The sequence below is a fragment of the Amblyomma maculatum genome, chromosome 5 (genome assembly GCF_055883805.1).
Source record: "Amblyomma maculatum isolate TAMU_Amacu chromosome 5, ASM5588380v1, whole genome shotgun sequence".
Taxonomy (NCBI): Eukaryota; Metazoa; Arthropoda; class Arachnida; order Ixodida; family Ixodidae; genus Amblyomma; species Amblyomma maculatum.
The window spans coordinates 122,357,011-122,384,833 of NC_139348.1; the positions used below are offsets into that span (position 1 = coordinate 122,357,011).

General features: G+C 44.9%; 1 protein-coding gene across 2 annotated transcripts in view; it reads right to left on the reverse strand.

Moving 5' to 3' along the window:
• Window positions 1–885: 885 nt before the first annotated feature.
• LOC146189390 (uncharacterized) overlaps window positions 886–27,823 on the reverse strand; it is a 40,616-nt gene continuing 13,678 nt past the window's right edge. Inside the window, exons 7-11 of one of the 2 annotated variants that reach the window (XR_014707295.1) lie at window positions 20,575–20,622; window positions 17,374–17,409; window positions 7,472–7,613; window positions 3,580–3,667; window positions 886–1,085 (exon numbers count right to left, since the gene is read on the reverse strand). Coding sequence is in view for 1 of the 2 variants with exons in the window: in XM_084603260.1 (XP_084459386.1) it covers window positions 1,078–1,085; window positions 7,472–7,613; window positions 17,374–17,409; window positions 20,575–20,622 (234 nt within the window). In the remaining variant the exon portion in view is untranslated. The remainder of the gene's footprint in view (window positions 1,086–3,579; window positions 3,668–7,471; window positions 7,614–17,373; window positions 17,410–20,574; window positions 20,623–27,823) is intronic. The other variant, XM_084603260.1, reaches the window with a different exon arrangement.

A 27,823-nucleotide genomic window follows, 5' to 3' on the forward strand; every position in this document is an offset into this window, starting at 1 on the left:
TCTCGCTTAATAGATGACAATAAATAATGATTACTAAACTCTCGTCGGGCATGTACAGCTCATCGTACTAGAGTAACAGCTCTAGAAGAAATTTAACGGACAGTAACAGCCTCTCATCGCCAGAAGTCGACACTGCAAAAATGCCCGTACAGCAAGTGAGTACATGTGATTACCGCACAGAGATTGTAATGGCAGGCTAAGGAATTCTTAACGGCACTAGTGAGGTCGGTTTTCGCGTTGTGATGAAAAAAATAAAGGGCATGGTGCTGGCAGGTAATATGTGTCATCTGACACTGCCGAGCACTGATTCTTCGACAGCAGAAGGTTGTGAGGATACATCGTGTGCACTGGCAAAGAAGACACGGCTGTGTAAAAACATACGATACGTAAAGGGAAAATTCTCAGAATAGCAAATTGTAACGTTCGCTATCTTGGCCAATGCAACCGACAGTTTCAAGTGAGATTCGGTAACCACAACCTGTGAATGTTAAAATACTGCGTTAATGACAGTAGCTAAGTAAATGGTATGTTATGCTTTTTATAACTAATTTCGTTCACAGAGTTCAACTTCTCAAAGCAACTCACGCTGTGAAGCACACCGATGGGGACCACAGAGATTGCACCTGGGCGGACCTAGTGCAATACATCGTCTAGGTGTTCACCTGTGTTGAAAGTGACCCCCGCGGCCGCGTTTAAATGCCACGTCATTGGGATCAACTGTCGAGCGCCGTAACCAATGAGCCCCCTCTACGGCACTCTCTGTAATGCTCCAAAATCTCCTATTTTAAATTATATACATGAAACATCAAATGATTCTTGTCAGGTCGAGAAAATATAGTTGTCGAGAAAATCGATTACAAAGAATTTAACGCATGAACGGCAAAAATATTATATTTATTGTTTTCGGCGTTGAAAATGTAGAGAGTACAGTCTTAATAGTGTGCTCTTGTTTATGTTGTAGCACACAAAATTTGATAACAGCAGTAAAATTGTTGTCGTTGACTTTCTAGTTACTGTCTTAGAACTCATTTTGTCCAAATTCGCTGTGGTGAACAGGCACAGGAAGCACCCAAAGTTTTATCTGCCTGGAAATAAACAAACAGAATAAGCTTTCACTACAGTGCATGCATACCTTATAAACACGGAGAAATGGTCTGTTCGTAAGCGGTTGTTATAATTCGTACTGTTGTGGCAGTATACTGTGAAAATATAAAAAGTCTCACAGAGAATTAAGAAAGGGCACAGTGAAATGCTTGCCTGAGAAGCTAGGAATTTATGCTTTCGTAGTGAATTTAATATTGGCTGCCGCTCATCTGGCTAACTGGAAAAATCGATAATTAGTAAATTTTACGAAACTACATTGTATAGCATTCTCAGTGAAGCACATTTTGTGTCACTTTAAAAATTGGGAGTGCCTTTAGTGTCATTCACGCAGTCTCGCATGACAAACTTTAGTGATTCTGGCAAAGAAGGCACTCGTATCGCATTGAGTTTGGCGAATCCATATTTCACTAGGCCGGAAAGCGAATGTGAAACTCGACAACAGACCTTCCACATAATATTAAGCGATTAGCACACAATATTAACTTACTAACAGCTGTTGGCATAATAGTATAACATTAGAAGTCGGTAGCGGATGTTTGAAATCATTGAGGGCAGCAAAATATGGTAATTTGTGGCAGTACCGATTCATAATTTATCGGTGTGCGATATCAATGAGACGTTAACAAGATTATTATAATTGATAAATTCTGAATAAAAGAAACAAAAATGTGCAGGTGCTCAGATTGAAAAGATAATGCTTGACGATGTGACATATAAAATTCAGAATGTAAAATTTACCAAATAGTTAATTAACTACAATAATTGAAAATGAAAAATATTAAGATTGACTCAAAGGCGTTGAAATGCTCAAATGAATAAACACAGCTTGTTTATACTAATTAAAAATAATTAGCTTTTATTTGATCATTCAATCATTTGAAATATTTGGAGGAAATGAAAAACGCATACAAATGGGGCCAAATTGCGCTGCTCGGTTTGAGGAATTGCTGCTTTATCTGATCCATATATATTATAGGAGCCACACCATTTCTGTAATTCGCATTTCTTTGCCTTCCTAAATTCGCGTCCAAACTTATCAACTCCAGCATCATTATGTAATGTTTGGTGAATGCCACGCTCCCCTGTTGAAGACAGGTGGTCACCAATCTCGGTTTCCCTGCATATATCATATTGTATATCTACCAACGCTTAGTACGTATCGTACAGCTACTAAGCTTGAATGCGCTGCTGAGCAATTCCATCAAGCCTAACTCCTGTAAGCCATCTAGCTGTTTTCACTGCTGCAATACATTAATTCATTGTTTTCTTAATGCCTTGTGCGCTACGTATTCCTGACTGAAGCGCGCAAAAGTCTCAAATTATTCCCGGACACATTCAAAAGAACAGAAGAATCCTGTACAATTTACCTAAGTCCATATTCAGACAGCAGTACAAACAGCTCTGAGGGCATTTCTGAAACATGTTACCGGGCTGTAAATTTTAGGTTCGCTTGTTTTACGTGATGTGTGATTCTGTGCCTTCCATTTTTTTCAGTCGACATATTTTGTAACCCTTTGATTTTTACCGCACATTTGTATCTTTCTGTGTATGTTTTAACTCCCTTCTTTATTAATGTATAGGCTTTCTAATTTTTAATTAGGGGCACTTGTATATTGAAAACGAGGAAATAAAATCTAATAAAATATCGATTGTTACGAGCTCTCTCGACGATTTAATAAGAAGCCCTATCAATTTAATTAAGGGGATGTGAAAACGGCTATGGTACACTGTCGTAATTACACGAAAGGCAAATGCTGTTAAAAGGATCAGAGTGACCACAACTATTCCTACCGGCACAGCCCAAAGCCTAGCAGAGCATAAGGAACCGACTCTTTTAGAAGAGCATTACAATGAACATGGATCGCAATTAAAAATGTAATCTCGTGCTAAAGCGGCTTTTACCGGTACGTACAAATCCGCTTTGAGTCTCACATCGATATGCCTCGTACTGAGGAAACGCTTACGCGTGATCTATTCCGTCACAGTACAGTACACAAACCGGCTGACTATTTGCAGTTTGGAGCTACGCCAGCACGCCTTTAAGCTGAAAACTAACTCAACAAACATTACCATTTTCCTATACCTGCACACACCAAAGCTATCTTGCCATCGAAGTGTACAGTCATCGCAATTTTGCTAGGCGTTCTTTCTTGCCAGTTCTAGGTTTTATTTGCATGCCACAATTGTGCATCTTGTCCGATCTTGCTGTACACACCCATATTAGTGACTGAAGAAGACCTTGCGAGAAGAAAGCGCAATCGAGAAAGTAGCTTTCTTCAACAATATAGAAAAAATATGCACAGATTTCTGAATATCAGAGGACGTATAGCACGAAGCAGTTTTGACGAAAATGTTTTCCTCTCCTTACGGCCAACTGGAAACAAAGAGGTATCATACCGTTAGCAACATTTGATTTGATGCTTTATTTCGCAATACGAACAAACTTAGCTGTCGTTCGTTGAATGCTTTGCTTACCATTCAAACGCCTATAAGGTGCGCAGGTACTCAATCGGTATCGTGCGACCATAAATAAGGCAATATCACGCCTTACGGCGCCATATATCTGCATGGATGAGAAATACAAGTGTTTTAAGACAAACACAAGCCAGTCAGCACAACTCAATTACAATGCTCTTAAACGTGCTGGCAGGACATCGATGTTTAATAAGCAATAAAGAGGTTGATTATACCTTCACACTGACAGAAAAAGAGTCCGGATGATTAGAAGGCAATCTGCTAACTGCGCATTACTTAATTATGGGATTTCGTCTATACAGTATCCCTGTAAGTTTAAACGCAAGGAAAGCAAACAATATCTACAAAGCAGTCGTGCTGAAGTGTTGCGGAATTCGCGATAATTACCAAAATGCACCTCCACAGTTGGAGTAGCACTCATTGTCTATGACAGGCAATTATCGCATGGACGAATCAGCACACAACACACTATAGGGCGTTTGTGTGTACATCACCTTATAAAAAGAAGGACCAGATATCAAAATGAACAGTTGCCTTATGGAATTCCAGCAAGCTTAACAAACAGATCCTGACCCTCTACCTTACCCTAAGGCTCCTATTTCCAGCCGGCCTGCACCTAGATAGAATGAAGTTTGGTGTCTCGTCTCTGGCTTTGTGTTGCCTTGAAAAACCAATATTTTATCGCCATGACAGATAAACATGCGTGCGGCATCCGTGGCAGTCAAGCGCCGCAGCAATGCCCTGGAGTATCTATAGGCCTCCATTTCTGTTGAAGCGGATCCTAGAACAGCGGCTGTGGCACTCAACAGCGATAGCCCTGTCAGGCACTCCTTCGCTTCTTAAGAGTGTCGGGCCTTCACCACAACCTTTAACTTTGTAGTGCGCGTTAGGCTTAGGGACTTCTTTTCGTGTTTTATCTATTTATCCTTCTAATGTCCATTCTTTCACCCCCTTTTTCCACAGCGCCGGGTCACACATCAGCTCCTGGCATTCGACCGCCCCACCTCACCCCTGTCGGCTAACTTCGGCCGGAATTTCTTCATTTGGGGAACAAAGTGAAAAGTGAAAAAATGCTCAGTTAGGATTAACAAGAATGAATAGCAGCTTCAACGCTATTTCTCGCAGTAGATTATTGGATAGCTTGCTTGGATGTGGACCGAATTATTGTGGTACTTCTAATAGCAAAGTCAATTTCTTTACCTTCGTTCTGATTTCTTTCTTTTGCCTAAATGTAGCTGTGTTACTCTAGAGCTCCTAATCTTTGTTCTCACCCCAGGCTTATTGATTTTCTTCACAAACCATGGTGATGTCGCATCCAGGCCGATCACGTATGGCAACCCCGACCGATTTTATTGTTGTACATCCTGTACGCAGTGCCTGTATACCAAATCACGTGTAAACTTAAGAAATAATTATTCCATGCGTAACACGGCATATTAATAAAATGTTCAGCGCCGTCGTTAAGGGTGCGATGAGATAGCGCTATTGGCTCCATTTTTGCAAGCCTACCTGGAGATCATTATTCGCGTACCTGGATTTTGCAACTCGACCGATTAGATACTTTCTTCATATAAAATCTTGCTCATGCTCTTTATCATTCAGCTGTATTAGAAAGGCACACCCCACAAACCTATAACGCCCCGCCTAACTAATCCGTGCGAAATTTACTGTGTGACCTAGAGTTAGCGTGTCTGACTGGGAATGCAATGGTCCCGGAAGGCCAATTCTGAGGGCACCCTTCCATTTGAAAGCAGAGGACTGGATTTTTATTTTCTACCAAACCAGCCACGTCGTATGATCATGTGACATAGGAAAGCCTACGTCCCTGCTATGCCCGCCACCAACTGCCACCTGGGAGACTCATGACGAGAATTTTGCGCTTACATATTCAACATCCCATTTTTTGTGGAACTGGGTGTTTAAAGCTTTCACGCTATTTTTTTACTTTTTCATTTTAGTAGTACTTTATGCCCTTATAACCTTTAGAGCACGAATAATTGATGAAAGGTTTTCCATTATAGAGCAATTAGGAGGGAAGAAGCAAAGCCTACACGATTTTTACAAAAAGGGCGACTACTCAGAGACTGGCAACCTGTGAATCAAAATCCCCACATACCGATAATCACGATTCAGTAAAAACTTGATCCAGAATAATCCTGAGATATAACGAGTCATTAAATCTTAATCAACATAATGATCCACAGCACTATATTGCACAACTGGAGGAAAAAGGCATTCCCTATATTCCCCAATGAACGTGGTCCGCTACCAAATGCAGCCATTACGTCCTGGCAAACTTCCTAATTATCCACAAAGGCAATGTTCCGCAGCATAATCTTACGCTTGCGTTTTCTTAGAACAGTCAAATATTTTGCCTTGGAGTTACATCACGTACCAATCTCTTTAATAATACAGGAATATAATAAACTCACATTTGTTCCTGGTACATTCTGCGCGGGTCACATCTCTTCTTGATACAGGGCATCGTCCGCGTCCGTTGCACTGTATCAAGAACTGTGGAACTCTATACTATAGAAATCTGGAACTATGGAACTCGCCCAAGCATCGAAATTAGCATGTCTCTCAACAATACACCTGCCATTATTATTTTCATAGCCATCAGCGTGGTCCCAAATAACGAGGAACTCATTTCTTGAACCTCTTTGCTTAGTACAGGGAAGATAGAGCTGTTATGTACTTTCCTCTTGAGTGATCCGCCAACCTGCTGTTAATGAATAAATAGCACATTTCGAATCCGCTCCAAACGAATCACATGTTCCTAGTTTCCTAGCATGATCCGGATAAGCAGCCACTGAATGTCTTATGTAGACAAATTCCCAAAGTACTTCCGGCGCGTTGCTACTTATGGCAAACTAATGCTTCATTCCGAGCCTTTTGGATATCATTTTAGTTTCCCACTATTGACTTAAGGTGCATCCTCTTTTGACGTCATTAATATTCGTCAGCAATTCTTCACAAAAATAATCACTAAAGCAATGCCATATGCGCATGTAGGATTTCTGAGGTATTGTATTTTAACCCTTATCTATAGCTGTTCCCGATCCAGCCCTCTTAATACTTTCAAGCGGGGAATAGAGCTGCAGAGAGTATGGTTGCTTACCTAACACCAATACTTATTGGTAATTTATTACTTGTGGATGACCATGTTTACTGTGCAGCGGCTTTGCTAATCGTCCGGAACGTTATTCTATGCGTTATCAGTAGCGTGATTTCGCAACGACCTTCTGGCAGTTGTCTTATAGAGTAAAACGTTTTCGCGTAATTGATTAATACAAATCTAGAGGGGCTAAAGATATTCCGAAAACCGTTGAGTCACTTATTTATTATTTGAATATATACAATTTTAGGTTGTCTTTTAGAAAGCCTGCCTGATAATATTGGTTATAGAAGTGTAAGGCTACCATGCTTCTATAACTGATTGCCATAGTAAATACCTAGTGCATAAGAGATTTGGTAGGCCTGTGCACTATTATATACTTAGATTCTCCTACAATGAACTATGACATTTTAGCAATGAGCGTTCATTCTGTTGGGGTAACTTCGTATACAGGGCAGCCAGTTTGTCAACAACAGTATCCGCATTCTCCTTCTACAAATAAGCAGTTACGTAATGCTCCTCTGCTGAAAATCTGATTGATTTTCAGTAATTACCTTCTCATGACCATTTTGATTACTTCGGCTGCTCTCTCGATCACTGTTGAAGTTCTCTTCTAAATTGGCAAATATATTCATATTATTAACCATGTCGCCCACCTTTTCTCTGCACCCTGCACCCAGTCTTCTCTTGACTGCTTTTCTGATACTGCTTGAAGTGATACACTAATGCCTAATGTGGTTTGAAAATATTTGCGAGCAGATTTACTGCACTTACATCCATTGCAGAAAAGAGTCCGGTACTCTTTTTGTGCCTCATCGCTAGTCCAGGGTTCTCGTGCAGCGTCATTGATAAATTGACACAAAAGCTTTCTGTATGTTGCTCGTGGATAGGTTTCGGAGATATATTTGGCCAGACACTGAAATAAAGAGCAAATAAGGAATCTGCCCATCATCCGCGCACAGTTGATACGCACCGATATAGAAAGCATGTCGTAGCAAATACATCGCCTCAGGTAACGTACATGAAATGCTTGGTTGCGAACTTAATAAGCTGTATAAAAGCGAAGGATAGGTAAAATAACAAGGCTGCCCTATGTCGGCTCATCAGCTTCACGAAGGCTGAATGACTGTAGTAAGGACTCAAAGAAAGAAGGATCGAGGCACACCAGCTGCTATACCTAAAAAATTAAAGGGGTACTTTCGACCACTAAATTTCAATGAGGCGAAGGCCTTTGTTTGAAACGCCGCTGCTTCCTACTATTCTGCGTCTGCCTATGTATACTGTGTGGTGCGGAGTTTGAGGAAGAACCAGATCAAAGGCGCAGCACATACGCCTGGATCTAACGCCAGGCAGAGTAAACATCGTATATGTTTGAATCGACTGGTTAAGTCCTCCGTCATGAGCGGAGATGATGTCATGATGACGCAAGTTCCGGTTTGTAGATATGGCCAGATGTGACATCATGATGACGTCATATCTGGTGTTAAAAGATGGCGTCACCAGGTGATGCGCCACAATCTTGCGGTTACCCGCGGAATCTGGCGAGAAGTGTGCCTTTTCCCGCAGACGCACACAGGCACGGACGGACACTCATGAGCCTATATAAATATTCATCCTAATAATTAAACCTCCTGGTGAGCCATCATTTGCCCTCCTACCTTTTCCAGCTCCCTGTCTCAAGCAGAGAGCGAAAAGAGTGGTGAGAAAGTCGAGTGCTTGGTTGGCAGTCGGCAGCTTCGATTGGAAATGCACTTTATTAGCCATTGGAGCTCAGCTGTGCACTCGCGTGATGTAATTCGCCAGGCGTATTTTAAAAATGTAACTTCTGCGGTCTGGGCATTGCAGGTGCGAGGAAGGCTAGTAAACGATGGGTTTTAAAGTGAGAGTTTCACTCTTCACTCTGCAGTATCCATTATCAATCTCTTGCACTTTTGAACTTGAGCCCAGAACAGCCGTAATGAGGGGCTCCGGAAATTTCAAACTAAGCTCATTCATTCTTTCCTTTCACCTTGAGCCTAAAGATACCTCAGTGAACGTTTCCGGAAATTGTGTCCATCTGGGTTCTTCAACAAGCACTCACATCATCAGGCGAGCAGTTTAACAAATGCTTAGCCGGCGCTTGGATACTTAGTCCTTCAACGGATGAGGTCTGTGCCGGTCTGACTGTTTTACCCTACGGGCGTAGGCGTAATGCTGATATGTAGCCATAAATAAATATCTGCAATCTTTAAAAGAAACCTAACATTAACACTTGCACAAAAATTGGCATCCCGCAAAAATATAACGGGTTTCAGTATACATGTCTGGCCTACAGGTTGCATTTTAAAAGCTATGGCGCTCACATTTCTTCCGCGTAGCTGAAACCCTTTAAACAACTAACTAAAGTAGACATTTTATTGTTGTAAGTGAAAGCAAGAAAGTTCTAAGTGACTGCTTAACCACTATGTTTCTATTGACATTGATTATAAAAGCGTAGAGATATATAAACTTCCCAATTTGTGTCGCAAATTTGAAGTGACGATTTTAGGTGGTCTCTACGGGTCTAAGCAGCGTCGCAGTTTTCTTCAGAGTGACAGATGGGCAGGACCAAGGTGGGCCAGTGTGCCTCCCTATCGCATTTGGGAGTGGCTAGCTTGCGTCGAAATACAGGTCTGTCTCCAATAGCCTGTCATGGTCACCCGCAAGAAACGGTTGGTATAGTCGTGTTAAGGCAGCACTGTGATCCTCAGGGAATCTTTGACTCTGTCACGTCGTACATCTAAAGACGCAGTGCATGTCTATCTGAGATAGATTTCCCCGGCTGGCGGTCCTACTACAAATTGGGAACCAGAAATCGAGCACTAGTTCCTGGTCGGCACAACGCAGGTTTCCATGATTATAGAGGAGGTTGCGTCTTGGAGAGTTCGGTCGCCGATAGTGTCGGGATCCTGAGGGATTCTTAAATCTGTCTCGCGCTGTCCTCAGAGCTAGCCTAAGATTTCCTTAAAAATGTTGGAAGATAAATAATTTCGAACAAGTTGACTTAGCAGCAGTGTTTTGCTTTCAAAATACAGCGCTAATATATAGGGCAACTGAGTCATCAAATGTAGCGTGTTTCAATACGCTCATATTCGTTTTGATATCTTTTTTTTCTGATTTACTGCTAGCCTTCGCTGCACGACCAGAATTGTTCAGTTCAATGGCGCTATAATTCGCACAGAATTGATTATATTGTCACCTGACGGTTCGAGGTAGCGCTTGAACGACGAAGAAGTTGGAGACTCTCGCGCGCTTCGGCTAGCTAAGACTGTGGACTCTTGAGCTTGTGTCTTTGTGTTACCGTTTACCGGGAACCTCTGTATTGACTGTATGTATCTGCCCCTGTTGCCGATACCCATAAATCCCTGTCTTCGTGACAGTTTTGGTGGAGCCGCTGGGTAATTGTCCTCTCAATGTCGCACACCCCTCCGCGAACCAACGACACCGAGCTTTTGCCTGTGGACACGCCAGTTCATCGCGTCAGCCGGAGGAACCTGGGCCTTCCTCCCGAACACGGGCCCTTGGAGTCCACTTCAACAACGAGTCTCCGGCCAGCCACGCAAAGCACTACGTCGGTCATGCAAGGTACTCCTGTTTACCTTCAAAACCCCCGAGTGCCGAAATCGTTTCATGGCACTGCGCATGAAGACGTTGAGGATTGGCTAACTCAGTTCGAACGAGTCGCATCCTTTAATCAGTGGGACGACAACTTAAAGCTACGGAACGCCATTTTCTGCCTGGAAGACCATGCCTTGACATGGTATGAGAACCTAGAAGGCACAATAACATCATGGCCTCACTTCCGCCGTCTTATCGTAGAGGCGTATGTCAGCCTGGATAGGCGCGAACGAGCAGAACGTGCTCTACAATCTCGGAAACAGATGCCAAACGAGTCCGTCATGATGTATGTTGAGGACATGACGAAACTATTTCGACGTGCGGATCCCAACATGTCTGAAGAGAGAAAGCTGCGCCACCTGATGCATGGGGTTAAAGAACAGCTTTTTGCTGGTCTTGTACGTAGCCCACCAACTACAGTTACCTCATTTTTAACAGAGGCGGTCACCATGGAAAAGATCCTACACCAGCGCCGCTCGGCGGTCTACGACAGCCCAATCCTCGCTACGACTGCTGCCGAGCCTCTTATAGCTGCTGTAAGCAATACTGAACACCTCCGAGATCTTATTCGTGCAATTATACGCGAGGAACTGCAGAAGGCTTGTGGCACGTTCCAACCCAGGGGTGATTCTCTCGCACATATGATCCGCGAAGAGATTCAGCAAGTCACGCAGCCATCTCTGCATGTTGCTGAAGCTCAAAGTACCTCTGTGCCTGATTATTCTCGTCCGACTTACGCTGACATTCTCCGACGCCCAGTTCCCGTCCAAGCTCCGTTGTCTACGTTACCACCAACCCAGTGCATGCCCGTCCAGCAGCCAACGCAATACATTCCTGTACAGCAGCCAACGCGGTACGTGCGGCCACCGCGGGCAAACATTCAACGAACGGACGTCTGGCGGGCCCCTCGGAGCCGCCGCCTTTGCTACCACTGTGGGGAACCTGGTCACATTTTCCGGTGGTGCCCTTATCGGGAACTCGGACAGGAAGGTTTTTACACCAACGCACCTAGACGCACGTTCGGACAACTACCTCGTGACATTGGAGACAACCTCGCACAAGAGAGCCTCCGGATGGCGCGTGGACAATCCAGGTCTCCATCCCCACGTCGGCAAACCCCTTCAACAACTGGTGACTTCCCGCGAGCACCGCCTGGTCGCTCGCCAAGCCCCCACAGGGAAAACTGAGTAGAGCGACCTCCGGGGGCGGGGCCGCTAAATGTCAGCACAAAGAAGTCCCCCCAATGAGAACAGATATAGATTTTGGAGCAGAAACGACAGCATTTGGTTCAGGAGACCGGCTATCGCTGGACATCCCTGTGTGCATCGATGGTCATAATGTTAGCGCTTTAGTGGATACCGGAGCAGACTTCGATTTTGAGTGGGAAACTGGCAGCGAACCTTAGGAAGATTATGACACCATGGTGTAGCACGCAAATACGCACGGCTGGGGGGCATGTAATTACTCCTATTGGATAGTGCACGGCTAGAATCCAGATTCGTACGTCAACGTTCGTTGTCAGCTGCGTCGTTCTCCGGGAATGTTCTCGTGATTTGATTCTCGGTGTGGATTTTCTGCGGGAATATGGCGCCATCATCGATCTCCGACAGCGAACGGTCTCGTTCTCAACGGAGAAAGCGGCTGCCAGCCCCACCGATGGCCAACGTACGTGCGCCCTACGGGTTTCAGCCGAGTGTGTTTCAGTGCCTCCCCGCTCCAGCGTGGTTGTGAGTGTTGTGTGCGACGGGCTTCGTGACGGGCCGATAATAGCTGAAGGCAACCGTTCGCTTTTATTTTCTCATGGCATCTGTGCAGCTCGAAGCTTAATTATTCTCAGCAATAGTCACTCTGAGCTTCTCGTCACGAACTTCACGAATGAACCTCGCCACCTCTATCGGTCTACTGCCATCGCTTTCGGCGAACTGTTAAAGGAAGTTTCTGAATGTTTTGCGTCTGACATTATTGATACTCCCAGTGTTCTAGACAACATCAATGTTAGCAGTGACCTTTCTTTCTGTCAACAACGCGCGCTACGTGCCTTACTGCTGGAGTACGCCCCGTGCTTTGCCTCATCATCGAAATTCCGGCAAACCTCTATCACCAAGCATCGCATCTTAACGTCTGACGATGCCCGACCTATTCGACAGCAGCCGTACCGTATTTCGGCCAAAGAACGTGAGGCAATTCGGACACAAGTCCAGGAAATGCTTAATGATGATGTTATTCAGCCGTCTAAAAGTCCGTGGTCGTCGCCAGTCGTGTTGGTTAAGAAAAAGGATGGCACGCTGCGTTTTTGCGTTGATTACAGGAAGCTGAATGACATCACAAAAAAAGATATATATCCGTTGCCCCGTATCGACGATTCACTCGATCGACTTCGCAACGCCAAGTTCTTTTCCTCCATTGATTTAAAAAGTGGTTATTGGCAGATAGAAGTGGATGAGCGCGACCGGGAAAAGACTGCCTTTGTGACACCAGATGGCTTATATGAATTTAAAGTATTGCCTTTCGGTCTGTGTTCAGCGCCAGCGACGTTCCAGAGAATGATGGACACCGTACTTGCTGGTCTTAAATGGCAAACCTGTTTGGTTTATTTGGACGACGTCATCGTGTTTTCAGAAACGTTTGACCAACATCTTAAGCGGCTGCGAACGGTATTGGACGCTCTTCGCTCGGCCGATTTGACACTCAAACCGAAAAAAATGTCAATTCGGATATCAGCAGCTAAAATTTCTCGGTCATGTGGTTAGCGCTGACGGTGACCGGCCTGATCCTGATTAAACAGCCGCTGTAGCCAATTTTCCCATCCCTACCACGAAGAAAGTAGTCCGACGTTTCTTGGGCCTGTGCGCGTACTATCGCCGTTTCATTGCCGATTTTGCCAAGATTGCAGAACCTTTGACGCCCCTGACACGTGATGACGTCCCGTATGTCTGGTCTTCCGAGCAGCAGGAAGCATTCACCGAGCTGCGCCAACGGCTGCACAACCCTCCCGTTTTTGCACACTTCGATGAGGACGCTGCGACCGAAATTCACACCGACGCCAGCAATGTCGGTCTGGGTGCTGTTCTGATCCAGCACCAGCAAGGCGAGGAAAAAGTGATCGCTTATGCCAGCCGCACCCTTTCTCGGGCAGAATCAAACTATTCAACTTCTGAAAAGGAGTGTCTCGCCGTCGTTTGGGCCACAATGAAATTCCGACCTTACCTCTACGGCCGTAAATTTAAAGTTGTGACAGACCATCATGCTTTGTGTTGGCTAGCTAGTCTTCGAGATCCGTCAGGACGTCTTGCACGGTGGAGCCTTCGTATGCAGGAGTTTGATTACTCTATCGTTTATAAATCCGGACGTAAACATGAAGATGCTGACACACTGTCTCAATCACCCGTGGAGTTGGCCCATGACAGTACGGATGAAGACGCCCATTTTCTTGGCATTATCAATTCCTCTGATTTAAAGGCCCGGCAACGGGCTGATCCAGCCCTCAACACTGTGATCGATCATCTGGAGGGTTTCGATTATACAGTATCTCGACTGTTTGCTAAGAACTTGTCATCCTTCTGTACGCGCGACGGAATCCTCTACAAGAAAAGCGCCGGCAACAGTGACCGAGCCTATCTTCTAGTCATCCCTGCAGATCTCCGCGATGAAATCCTTCATGCTTGCCATGATGAACCCACCGCTGGACACTTGGGTTTTGCACGCACTCTTACCAGAGTGCGCCAGGCCTACTACTGGCCCAAACTTGCCGCCACCGTACATCGATACGTTAGAGGTTGCCGCGAGTGCCAGCGACGCAAGACACCGCCATTAAAGCCAGCGGGTTTCCTGCAGCCTATTCCCCCACCGCTAGTACCATTCGACCAAATTGGTATGGACTTTCTTGGCCCTTTTCCTCTATCGGCAGCTGGCAATAAGTGGATTATCGTGGCTACAGATTATCTGACACGTTACGCGGAAACTATGGCGGTGCCACGTGCAACATCCTCCGAAGTGGCACAATTTTTCATGACGCAGATTGTCCTTCGCCATGGCGCCCCTTCATACGTCATCACTGATCGTGGCAAGGCATTTACAGCGCGTCTTCTTGGAGAAGTTTTCCAACTAAGCCAGACACATCACCGAAAGACTACTGCTTACCATCCTCAGTCTAATGGCCTTACTGAGCGACTAAACAAAACATTAGCGGACATGCTCGCCATATATGTCGATGTCCGGCATAAAACATGGGACGAGATATTGCCTTATGTCTCATTTGCATATAACACGGCCGTCCAAGAAACAACTCGATTCACTCCGTTTCGCCTAGTATACGGACGCGATGTACAGACCATGCTCGACGCTATGCTGCCATGTGCGGCTGACGACCAGCTGCTTACCGCTGACGCAGAATAATTCACCAACTACGCTGAGGAAGCTCGTCAACTCGCCCGTAATCACATTACAAAACATTAAGCAACGGATGCACGCCGATATAACGACCGCCATCGCTATGTTGTGTTCCAGCCTGGTGACAAAGTCTGGGTGTGGACACCTGTCCGGCGCCCAGGCCTGTCAGAAAAACTTCTCAATCGTTACTTCGGACCCTACAGAGTGTTGCGTCGCCTCTCAGAAGTTACGTACGAGGTTATTCCAGACGGAACTGTACCGAGTTCTAGACGTCAGTGCTCGTCTGACCTGGTGCATGTGCTTCGCATGAAGCCGTATTTTACCCGCTGAAAGTCATATTTGCCATCCGGATCAGTTTTTGTTTCTGCGAGCTTGTGGTTTTCTTTTTTCGAGGGGGGGAATAATGCCACCTGACGGTTCGAGGTAGCGCTTGAACGACGAAGAAGTTGGAGACTCTCGCGCGCTTCGGCTAGCTAAGACTGTGAACTCTTGAGCTTGTGTCTTCGTGTTACCGTTTCCCGGGAACCTCTGTATTGACTGTGTGTATCTGCCCCTGTTGCCGATACCCATAAATCCCTGTCTTCGTGACAATATTTTCCTTTTGGATATGCTCAACCATTTTCGGCATGCTCATCCGTTAGCATATGGGCTGCGGTACTTTACATTTGAAAGAACATATGCATCCTTCTCGCTCTTGTCGCTGAGATCGAAGACAACAAGCTTCCTGTGACTTAAACTACTGGGTTCAATTTTGTATTACCGATATTGTCATCGTGATGTCAAATTTTCTGTAAAAGTGCGCTCCTGCCTTTGCATTAAGCGAAAACTGCAGCAATGATAAAAAAACCTTTCTGAATTTATTTCATTCGGGCAGTAATGTGACGCCAGAAATTCATTAACCTACATTTAAAGTGTTGCTGTACAGCTAACTGGGACCATATGCAATCAACTACGGAATAAAGGGGTCATGACAGCTAATATTTGAGCATGAACTTATTATTGCGTTTCACTCCACACACGTTAAATTTTAAATCCCCGAAGTTTGAACTAATTCGGTGCAGTAGAGAGTTTTAGAATGAATATTTATTAATATTGAAATCAGATTTCTGGTCTGGCAACCATTAGCCACTGACGTCTCTCGTCCCTTATATATATGTGAATCTCCGCCCCATGGGACAATTTTTTTTTAATTCCTCTGCCTGGGTTGAGTCTACTTTTGCAAGGATCACCGTGCTTGTCTTTGTCGTGTTTAGATAGATAGATGGATTTATTGATAGGAAAAGGCAGAGAGGTTGGCCCGAATAATTCAAATCTGGCCTGCTACTCTGCACTGGGGAAGGGGAAGGAGAGAAGAAAGAAGGTCATGATGGGTGACGATGTGGGAGAAGGCATATGAAATATATATACAGACACAGCAGCTTGCTTTACAAACGTGAATCAAGTCCACTGGCGCTCAAATAACGGCAAAGAGCGCGCACTGCCTGGATGCCCTTCCCCTTGTCCTGCCAAGCGCCCAGCAGCAGTTCCTCCGACAGAGGCCTCTTGTCTAAATGCTTCAAGGAAGCAGCTAGCACATTTCTTTCGTTCGCATACTCTGGGCACACCAATAATACATGGTCCACAGTCTCTGGGATGCCACAAGTTAAACATTCCGGTGAGTCCATCTGTCCAATTAAATGTAAGTACTTGCGCGTGAAAGCCACGTTTAAACGAAGTCGATGTATCAATATTTCTAACTAGGGATATTCGTACTGCCTCAGCCAATTCTCGCCACGTTTTGTGCCCCCCGGGTTCGAGCAGTCGTTCACTCTAGGTACTCATGAGCAGTGCTAGTGCCTTCTTATCGCATCTTACGCAAAATTACGAGGAAATTATAGACTGTTAAAAATTGGGACGTAGACTGCTACCGCCGTCAGATCTTAGCTTAAATAATAGAGAAGCTGTCGCGTGAAGGCGGCTAAACTAATCCCTTCATTTCGCGCGTTTCACGCGCTACTAGACTTTAGGGAAAATGATCAGTGCAAACGCTGCAGGGCGAGAGGGAACCTCGACCACATAATTTGGGAGTGTCCACAATCCCAAGGGACAGGACAAAATATAACAAGTAGAGAAGCCTGGGATACCCTGTTCCGAAGCGCGGACTCTGCGATTCAGCTATGCACCGTCCACCAGGTGGAAGTGGTCGCAACGAGTCAAGGGCTACCTGCCAGCCTCTAATCCGCGGGCGCACGACTCCCCGTCTTCCCCGGCTCGCATGCCGGGAGCGGGAAGAGGACGCCCATTTCCGATGGAAATAAAAGTTGTCCAACCAATCATCCCCATGTCGTTTGCCATCGCCGGTGATTTCTGTGGTGCTACGGACGCAAAACAAGTTTGGGAGAAGTGCTATAGGCTCGACCTGTTCATGTGACGCATTTACTTCTAAGTGGCTGCTTCGCGGACTTAATACAGCCAGTGCGCTCCAGTTTCACACAGAATGGTGAAAGGCTTGTCAACATTTTAAATGCCCGATACATAAAGACTGGTTCCTTCTATTAGCTTCAAATAATATTCTCAAATTGACCACGCAAATATTCCTTTCGCAACAGTAACATATTTTGTGCGGTGCACCTGTAGAACGAAATAGCGCTAGTAATTTTAGAGATACTTACCTCGCTCACCTTTAAAGCAGCTGTTATTGTGCATACCTTAAAAATAAAAACACTGCAGTTAAAACCTGCGAAGAAAACTCAATATGATAAGAATGAAAGTAGGCTTGAAAATGCCGAATTGCAGCAAATATCGAACATGGGCAGGTGTGGAGGATGTTGGACATGCAGAAATCAGGCTCAAAGCAGTCGAGTCCTAAGACCACCTATAAATAGAATTGTGTCGTAGGGTGAACAAACAATTGTAGCTTTTGTGGGGATACAGTTTCATTCTACGTCACTACGGGCTTGACCACCGCGCGTTCAAGCATCAAGACAGTACTTAGTGGGCGAGGAGGGGAGTATTTCCCCATTTGGGGAAGCATTTACCTCCTGATTCCACTGCCGGTGTTTCGATGCTTTAGGGGTTGGTGACCAGCCCATTAGTTGCACCCCCCGCTAATACGAGGCTGACCTATACGTTCCTTACGTCCCTGTCTTCCTGCGCTATCCATCCGGACAATGCATGCATTACTCAGCCGGCAGAATGTCCTAGCGAGTGAGATCTCCGGCTGGCTAGGTAATTCCTTCCCTAACGAGGCAAGCCGAAGAACTAACCAAAGTGGCACCAACATGCACGCCGAGTCCCGCAAGAATTTCGAAAAAGTGTTCTACATACTGGCGGCAATTGGAGTGGTCATCTGTGAATACCGCTCGCGGGCTGATCGGGAGGAATGAATTGGCCGAGTATGTGACTCCTATGGGAGGTCTCCTTGTGCGCGGCTGGCTGTCTTTCGGTTACTGCCAGCTAGAAAGACCGTCAGATACCACAGACTGTCTCCTCCCACCGCGGCAGAGGACACTGAATGCCATACATAGGTGAAGTAATGTAGCGAGCGGGATGTGAACATCCAGGTTCGGAAACAATTAGCGGCGAACTTGTATCCCTGTCTCCGGCCGGAAGATGCTTTTTCGTAGTGTTCTATTTCCTAGGAAGCCCTGGTTGATGTTTTATAGCTAGCCAACACGCTTTGCATTATTTGCATGCGCAATAAGCAGAATCAAAAGTTCACGCTTTGTCGTTCAGTCTCTATGATTCCTCGCGGCTCATGAGAGAGGACAATACACCCGTGGAGTCTCTGATGCACCTGTGGAGTCGGGCTGGACTCTTTTTATTGCGAAAGCGATACTACTCGCACTTTCAAGCCTTCGCGTGACCCGGCCGCAGTTACGTATTACCCACGTGATGCTGTGACGTCACACCCCACGTGACACACGGGCTGGCAGGAGCTGCCAACTTGGGTCTCTCGTCACACACGGGACGGTTATGTCAGAATCAGCCTGCTAGGACCTTGGCATTCACGTTGCCCCTATAGGCCACTAAGGCACCTTCATATGGGTTGGTTAAAGCGGGGCTTTATATTTGGGCTGAGGAAGAAGAAAAAGAGAAGAAGGACGCTCGGTCACCCGCAGCTAATGCTTTCGCCCAATATTTGGTTCAGCAGCGTGGAACCCTTGTAATTTTTACTTTAGAGACACGAGATCTTGAGAATTTTATTAGATTTTGTTTCTTACAAGGTTTGGTGTTGCTTTGTCGCGGCAGAAATGTTTGGTTTTCCGCCACGGCGCTAATGCCTAATTCGTGACTTGGTAGCTATAATAGCTGACTTCATGATGGTGATTTCCCGTGAGAGTGTACGCTGTCTTTCTTTGTTCCCAACAGAAAACACTGTTTCTACACACAAAAAGTATGTACAACATGCTCAGAACATGGATTAAAAAAACACGCCACCACGAGCTGCGTAATTCATTAAATTCGCCTGTGTCTAATAGCGCTTCCGTTCTCTGAAGCCAGTCGTGCTTTATGTGTGACTTTGGACCATGTCACGCCACGCTTTCCGGTCTCTCACTATCTTCCTAACATCACATAACTTCATCTACAGTGCCTCGAGGATGCCATCTAACCATCGCGTTCGCTGCCTACCCCTCTCCGGCGACCCTTAACCTTTCCCAACATCAAATATTTCTCCAGCAACTCCTCTCTTCTCATCAGATGACCACAGTAGCTGAGCTTTAACTTTAGAATTTGACCCTCCAATGAGCAGTCAGGGTTTATGGTCGACAATATCGACTGATTTGATCTTCTGGCAGTCCAAGGAACTCTCAAGAGTCTTCGCCAGCACCACAATTCAAACTCGTCAATTCGTCGGCGGTCAGTCTTCTTCACAGTCCAACTCTCGCATCCATACATCACAACTGGAAAGACCATAGCACGAGTAAAACAATATTAAGGGGCTGTTAAAAAGTTTTTGCTTCCTCTGGTAGACACCGCAGCTTGTTGGGAAAAAAAAAGCATCGCCGTCGTCGTCGCTGTTGGCGTAATGAAGATTTTCAAAAGCAGCACGTTATTGTATATCACTTTTATGACGCAACTTTCTATTTGCAGCATCGTGGGACGCGGCGCATCATTTATATTTACGTTTAGCGTTCACTTGCCAGTCACGTCGGAGACTAGTTTGCGGTAGAGATTCCAGCAAACGGAATATTTACTTACGATTCTATGCTGTCGACCAACAAGATCGACCAACAAGCTCACAAAGGCCGATGTCAATGCCACCGCTGAAGAGAACTCTCATCTTCGGCATCAAAATAATGTACCCTAGTTTGCCATCCTCCTTCTACATTACCGTCGGGTGCACTACCAGTACACTACATAAAACCTCCACAGGGTCTACAGTCTACACTTTCTTGAGGCCTTTATGGTTTCTGCCTCATTTATGACAATACAACGAGGGAAAAATATCGATGTGCAACAAGCCCTATCTGCATGGCTATATATCGGTCTACATTACCAAATATGAACTTATCGCTCAGGGAGAGCTTATTATTCAGTGCAATCCGGTTCCTTTCTCAAAAAGGTTCATGGATTGAGATGTAGGCAGTCGAAAAATTGCTCAGATTTCACGGGGCAATTTGTTTCAGAAGGCTGATATGGTGTATTCTTTTTAGGTGGTCACTGGTTTGTGCTAATCCTCTCACTGACCGACGTGTTTTCTGTCACGCAAAACAATGAATGTGTGACCTGGAAGATCAGTCGGAACATTGGATCTTTTCAGCAATGCATTCTAGCTTCCTTAATGTTTTTTTATTAATATTGCAACATTGCCACACATACCTGTATTTCCTACTCAAAGGAATCGAAGGAAAAGAAAAATGTTTACTCACGTTTGCTGATTCCCCTCCATTAAACGCGATTGAACTGACGTTGAAGCACTGTAGTGAATGAAGAGAAAAAAATTAGATTTTGAACCGATACCTGTCGTTATTGCTGCTCTTACTGGTACTAAAACTGCTCAGCCTTCGTAATTGCAGATTGCAGTATTGATGTCACTGACGTTTTCATATTGCCCGACGCCGTTTTCATAATACCTAAATGTAGGTGACAATTACCTAATGTAATATTTCCGCACATAAGCTGTTTCCAATGCCTCATTATCTCTAAAGGTCTATGCATTTGTTAACATTTTCAAACTAGCCACTAGACACGTCTAAGGCGCGCTAACACATATTGCGTCTGAGGTTGCATAACAAGAAAGAAATTATGAATAGGGTGCACTTCGATATTGCGGAGATAAACATTTGTGAAAGAAGACTTCCTTTACCTGCCGGAAACAGGAATGTTCTTCAGGGAAAAGTGACAGAAAGCTAGCGCTTTTTGCAAACTTCTCATATTTTGGTCTCACGTAAAATGTCAGTAGAGTATGTTCACTAATCCTAAGCCTTCATAAGAACACACTGAAAAGTGAAGCGACTCCATGCGTACAGCTATATTGCCAATTCAGGATGTCATCTAAATAAAACGTAAACCAAGTTTGCACGATTGCGATGCCAGATAATTACATAGGTTAGATTGCTGGCATTCCTGAAAAGCATACACGTGAAAACACAAAGAATGTTTAGACACAGTACGAAGCCAAGCGGAATAGTTTCAGGTTTTGTTTGAGTTTCAGCATACGAGCAAAATGAATTCTCTCTCCTATAGATCAAAGGCTCCCGCCGATTCCGTTGAGGGTAAACAAATAGACTTATGTTTTACTGGTTCCAGTACACACAGGTAGCAATGCCCCATCAGAGAGACCATTTTATTACATCTCCGCATTAATTTTGAGACGGAATGTATGCAATCTGCGCGACTTCGTGGAAAACCTTGCACCAGTGATGCTTTGAGCAGAATCCCTGTTCATCCATGTATCGCAGGAATTTGGTCCCCAGTCTTTCCCGTTCAGGCACTGGTGACTGGATGGACCATCATAACTGCGTCGCTCCTCATTGGTGAACAAGTGCGCAAGTCTTATTACAACTAGCTCCTGTATATGCTGTATGATTCTATATTTGCGTTGTTCGGGCTAATAAAGACCACATGCCGCCATCAAACCTAACTGTCCCGTGTGAAATATCGCAAGCCTATCTAACCTACATATGCGATATAGGTGGGGAAGCCTTTGTCACGCCAAAATTGGGCCGCCGGTACTAATGTGCGGTGGCTACAACGGCCGCACCAGGAAGAACAAGACCTCCTTGCATGCCGCCCAAATTGGTCCTATGTAGATAACATGAGGGCAGGAACGATCTGAATGAGAGCTCTATAAGTGAAAATCAAAGTGAGGCTCAAATAATGAAGCTTGCATTAAACTCGTTTGTGCTTCACATTGGGAAATTTGTAGCTTCAGTAAAGACGTGCCCGCATAAGCTACCGAACTTGGTCACTTGTCAAAATTTTGAAGGCATGACAAGTTCAAAGTGTGCTAAAAAAGCATCGTCGAGTACAGTTTGTACTGACCACACGTAACGACTGCAGGATGGGTACTCAGGCGTACGCATTGTGCCCACGCAAGAATTTGGAAGAACATGAGGTCTGACGCCACCTATGTGCGGGTTTTCTTCACGAAAATGTAGCACAAACCGTAGTAGGGTAGCCGGAGCTGGAAACATTTGAGCGGGTGCATACTATCCTACATACATTCGTTCCATCTGTTATTTCGCTTCCTTTGATCTCAATTACTCCTACTACTAATTTGTAATATTATTATTACCATTGCTACTGATGAATAATATTCTATAAAAATTGTAAGCAACTTTACTCTTCCAAAAATTTCGGTCTTTAGTTCTCGCTTTCAAGTAAATTGAGAAAAAATTACGAGGATACATAACACTGAATGTACCTCAGTAAAGAATTGGCCTGAATAGGGCGAAACTGTCCCTCGATACATTGTTACCATTCAAGAGACAGAGCTTATCTGCCTAAGGTCATGAAAATAGTGGGGCCACACTGCTCATAAGAAATAATTCTAAAACATCACTGCTCCACAGCCAAGTTTCAATGATTACGGCGCTCTTAAGTTGAACCCAAGCCAGCGGGGTAGAATACCGGCCACGACGGCCGCTTTTTATTGGAGGCGCCCAGCAAGGAGCCCGCATTATATGCGATGTAAGCGCAAGTTAAAGAACTCCAGGTGCTATAAATTTCGGGAGCTCTCCACTACGGCCTTTCTCATAGCCTTAGTTGCTTTGGCACATAAAAGCCTATAAATCTAGCCTACAAATCAAGCCAACCAAAAATTTCATTGCTTGGCTCAGAAAATAAAGACAGAAGTACATTCATGAAGTTTGCCCATATGAGCTCCATGCCAGAACTATGACCCCGATGGCTTATTAGAAATCAACTTCAGCCCACCGATGGGAATATTGAGGGGACGCCCAATCGGCGTGCGCCTTTGCAACCGACATCGATCTCATGTTGGTAATGTGATGCTAATAGAAATCAAAACAAACCTTCGTCAAATCGACTGCCTCATCTGTCCGAATTAGGACCACTGGGAAATTGGAGAGGTATCCATATTTGGCAATAGAAGAAGATTGTAGGCAGCCCTGCATGAGGTTCCACCATCGGACCTAATTGGGATTCATCGGGCTGTTTTTCGGCAGCCCACTTCAGGCCTACTTTGGCACCATCGAGCAACACGAATTCAACCCACCGGGGGTTGTCGCGTTGCTCGTATCAGTACCGGTCAGTCACGCGCATTTTGACGTTTATAACAGAAAGTCTGTGCTGATTGCGACGTTTTGCAAGCACTACAAACGGCCTGGTTACATGACTTCTATGATAGTGCTAGATGTTTAAGTGAAAGAGGCATACTCATTCGAATTTGCATGCTGATGTTACATCTTCCCCATTTTGCAAACAAAGTGCATTGAAACTAATATGACAAAACAGATAATAGTTATTCATTATTCCCAAGTTGTTTCGGTGTCTTCATCACGCTATCGTAGCGGGCGGCTCTACTATATCCGGTAGCTTACTTTGCTGGTATCTTGAATGATGAAGCGGAATTTTGCGGTAATCCCGCTGAAACACTAGTGATGCCGTTTCGTCATCTACTATGCCTGGCAGTAAGAACATGTGGCGTCTCTTGCGGTGAATGGCTTGTCTGAACCTAGTTGGACCGTGATGTTTGGGATTATTAGCTCCGGCGGCCCCCTTCTCTGTTAGTAATGCCTAGTCCTCTAAACGAAATCCGGAAAATACCACCAGCATGACGATTGTCAAAGTATCTTTTCTGCCTTTTGATGCATTCCGTCCACGTTCTGACAGGAAGAACTGTTGGCACGCGTTTTTAGCTGAAGCATAATCCAAGGTATTCTGAAGTGCAATCGACGACCCATAAAACGTTTAACTGGACTGTGGACCTGGCGAATTGAGTGATTCGGCAAGAACATATACGGGTGGTCTGCTTCCACGAAAAGTACTTTTATCGTTTTTGCCATTCGTTCATCTTCGCCATCGGCTTCCACGAAGCGAGGACGTTTTGGTGGTCCTGAGTCTACAGACATTTGAAGAATTCTTCAAAGCAAACAATGTAAACTATGCCCCATTATCCGACAGCATGAAATTCGGAATGCCCTGACTGACGAAGATGTTCTTCAGATAGATGATGACAATCTCATGACATGCGTTCCTTCAGTAGGCCAGCGGTCTGTAGCTTGTTGGTAACACACGATATTAAGGCACACAGTATGTTTTAAATCGAGCGAGCCAACGCCGACATTTTATGTTCGTCCTTCAGTCGTTTCGGAGGGAGTAATTGGTTACACGAACAGCAAACGTTCGGCCGCACACGTTCGGATATCAGCTGCAGCTTTTGTTTAGCCCCGGTCACAAAAGAATCTTTTTAATCGTGTACTCGAGCGAACGCTAAGTCGGTGTCCTTCGTGCATTACTTCAATCTTTATTTGCGCAGGCATTCGTCATCTTTTTATTACTCGCCTCGTTTGACATAAGCAATACTATCTGTATCAGGTGGGGCGAGAAGATTCCATCAACGAAAGCCAAAACGTCAAGTTGGCAGTGTACCTAGCGCATGGTTAGGCACATTCGATCGCACTCCTGATAAGGTATCGGATTTAAAAATAGCGCAAAAGACAAGCACCAGAGCAAAGAAACACAAGACGAAAAATTAAACAGCGCTCGTCTTGTGTTTCTTAGCTCTGGTGCTTGTTTTTTGCGCTGTTTTCCCATCCAATATATTCCACCAACTCGGCCGTTCGGCTATAGTCCTGATAACGTGTCTACAATGCTTTTTAATGGAACGTGTGTTGCATGAAACATTACGTCATCACACGTATACTGAACCTTAGAAAGCGAGGCGGCAAGGCATTCAGATAATTACGATCCAGCAATGGAAGCAGAGGCTTGTAATCTGTTTGTAGCAAAAGGGTCATTCCTAAAAAAAATTCGCAGAAACATTCAGCTGCCTAGTCAACGCTGCTGACTTCTCTATACGAGAGTATTTTTACTCTTTCTTTGTGACCCGTATCAAGCCATAAGCAATCAATCATCTACCCGGCGGGGGGTGTAGGGGTTAGTGCGCTAGACTGCTGGGACCAAGGATTTGGGATCGTGTCCCGACCTCTGCTGCCGCTTTTCTCTGCAGACGAAAAACAAGGCGCCCATCTTCTGTGCGATCTCTGCGCACGTTAAATAACCTCAGCTGGTCGAAATTTTCAGAGCACTCCGCTACAGCGCCTCCATAGCCTGACTCGCTTTGGGATAGTTAACTCCATAAACTTAACCATACCAATCAGTAGCCATTTTTTGAATCTTTGGACCTGCAATATTATGATGCCAAGACCACATAAGGAAGCGTCTACTGAGGGTATTTGTGTTCTGTTTTATTTGAGCTGTACGTTAATATCGTCCATGTACAGTCAAAGCACGATCTAATAATTCCAAACGTTGCTCAAACTTGTGACAATTTTCTGGTGTCGAGGCTATACTTAAATCTAGTCTGCAAACAGTAGCAGCGCCTGCCATATGGCGTTCGAACGTGGTGAGGTTTTGGCACAACTCTGCAAGTTGAATTTGATATATACTTAGCTTTTGTCCAATTGTGAGAGCACCGCTTACGGAAATCCCATATCTGCTCCAGATATGGAACATATGCTGCCAGATACAAATATATAAGGCAGCAAATAAGACCTTATCTGGGCCAGATAAGGTCATATATGCGCAAAATGTTGCCCTTATATGGCTCAGATTTGGCCACATCATGCAACATATAATCCATATCTGAACGGGTAACGGGACCTTATATGGCTTGATCAGGGGCATATATGGTATCCTCGCGACTTTATGTGGCCTGATAAAGGGCATATATGGCATCGTCATGTCCTTATATAGACAGACCAGGGCCATATGCCTGGCATCAACAGTACTTTATATAACCTCATCGGGGCCTTAATTATGTAGGCGCCATAACGACTGTATATTAGCAATATATGGCTTTCGTCTACCTTCTGCAAATATTCAATATTGGCATCATGTGGTCGAGCTTCAATTTTTCTACACTCAGCATGGCCTGCATGCTTTGACTCTTTCTGAAAGCTTCTCATCATCTGCACTATATTAGGTGGCTGGAGGCGCTTTCCTCTTGAGAACTTGTTCAGTTCAGTTAGGCGAGCGCAAATTCTAACTGATCCGGATAGCTTCAGAATAAAATAGGCGCAAGAATTCTTTAGAATCGTCGACGTGTCTTGGGATGGGAATTCTGCACGAAGTCGACACTGCGTAGGGCTGCTTTTTTCACCAGGCGTATTGTGTGCTCGCCACCTAGAGTTCCAATTTTATTAATCAGCCTTAGGTATTTTTGCGATCTCATCCCATGTTTGTAGAGCACTAATTGCCGTGAGCCCTACAAGAGACATGCACAGGTTGTGGGTGATATACAAGGTTGTCGCATTTATAGTGAACACGCCAGCACGTAGCCTTTCTCTTCAGAGCTTCACTGTGCCTATAGACAATACTGACAATACTTCGAAGCCAGAATGCACCCGGTAATGTAGAGCGGCCCGAGGGCTTATCGTTTTCCTGGTCATACTACGTTCCTTTCTTTACCCTCTCCGAGCCGCTTAAGTGATTCAAATAAAGTTTTTCTCAACCAACCAAAGTGAAATGCCGTGCGAAGCACCTCATCTAGATTCGTCCGTTCCGGTGCTATTTTTCTGTGATATGTGGCGAAGTAGTGCGCTGCGCCGCTTGAAAAAGAGCGGCCTTTACACTCCGTGGTCAACCGAAGTGTAAACGAACCTGTATGCTGTTTGCACGCAGCAACTGTTCGTTCATCCGTTTTCTGCTTGAAACTTATCCCACATGTGAATGCTTGCATCACATTGTAATTTCAGGTTTTTTTTTGCTCTATCAAGATAATTCTGTGTGCGTGGCAAAGCTTTCCCAATTACCGCAATTTCTCCTGTAAGATGTTTCATATTTATTTCGTGGTTATTTATCTGTACCACAACAAAGTGCGCAGACGACTTGCTTTATAGCGGTCTAGCTGTTCCTAGGATAGGCCTTCGTCATTGGTTGTAGTTACCCCGTCGAGGTTTCTTTATCGTTTCCTATTGCGAAGAGCCGCTTCAAAGTGGCTCTTGGTCTGGCACTAAAACCACAGCTTCGTCACTGGACAACTTCTTCGAGGGTGTGTCGGACCTAACATTAAGTTCAATGCTCTTCTTACAAAGCGTGCGTGTAGCATTGTCTTCCCTCTTCTTTTTTCTTGCTGTTTACTACTGCCACATATGCCTCGGCACTCGTACGCCCTTTCACGTCTGCATGCGTCTTTACCGCCTCGCTTACTCTGGCTTACGCTAATGCTATTTTTAGCACTTGAAACTCTTCCGAAAGTTCTTCGTCTAAAAGGCGGGCTATTCAGTGACCCTAATTAAGCGGTGCTTGATGTTATCGAAGTCATATCGCTCTGCTAACTTTCGGAGCTCGGTTTCAAACTGATTTGCCGTTTTCCCTGGCTGATTCCGACGCTAATTAAGAGGGGCGCTTTAATACACACTATACACCCTTTGCACGAAATATATGCTTTACACTTTGACTTTATAACCTTGGCGTTCTTCAAGTCTTCCT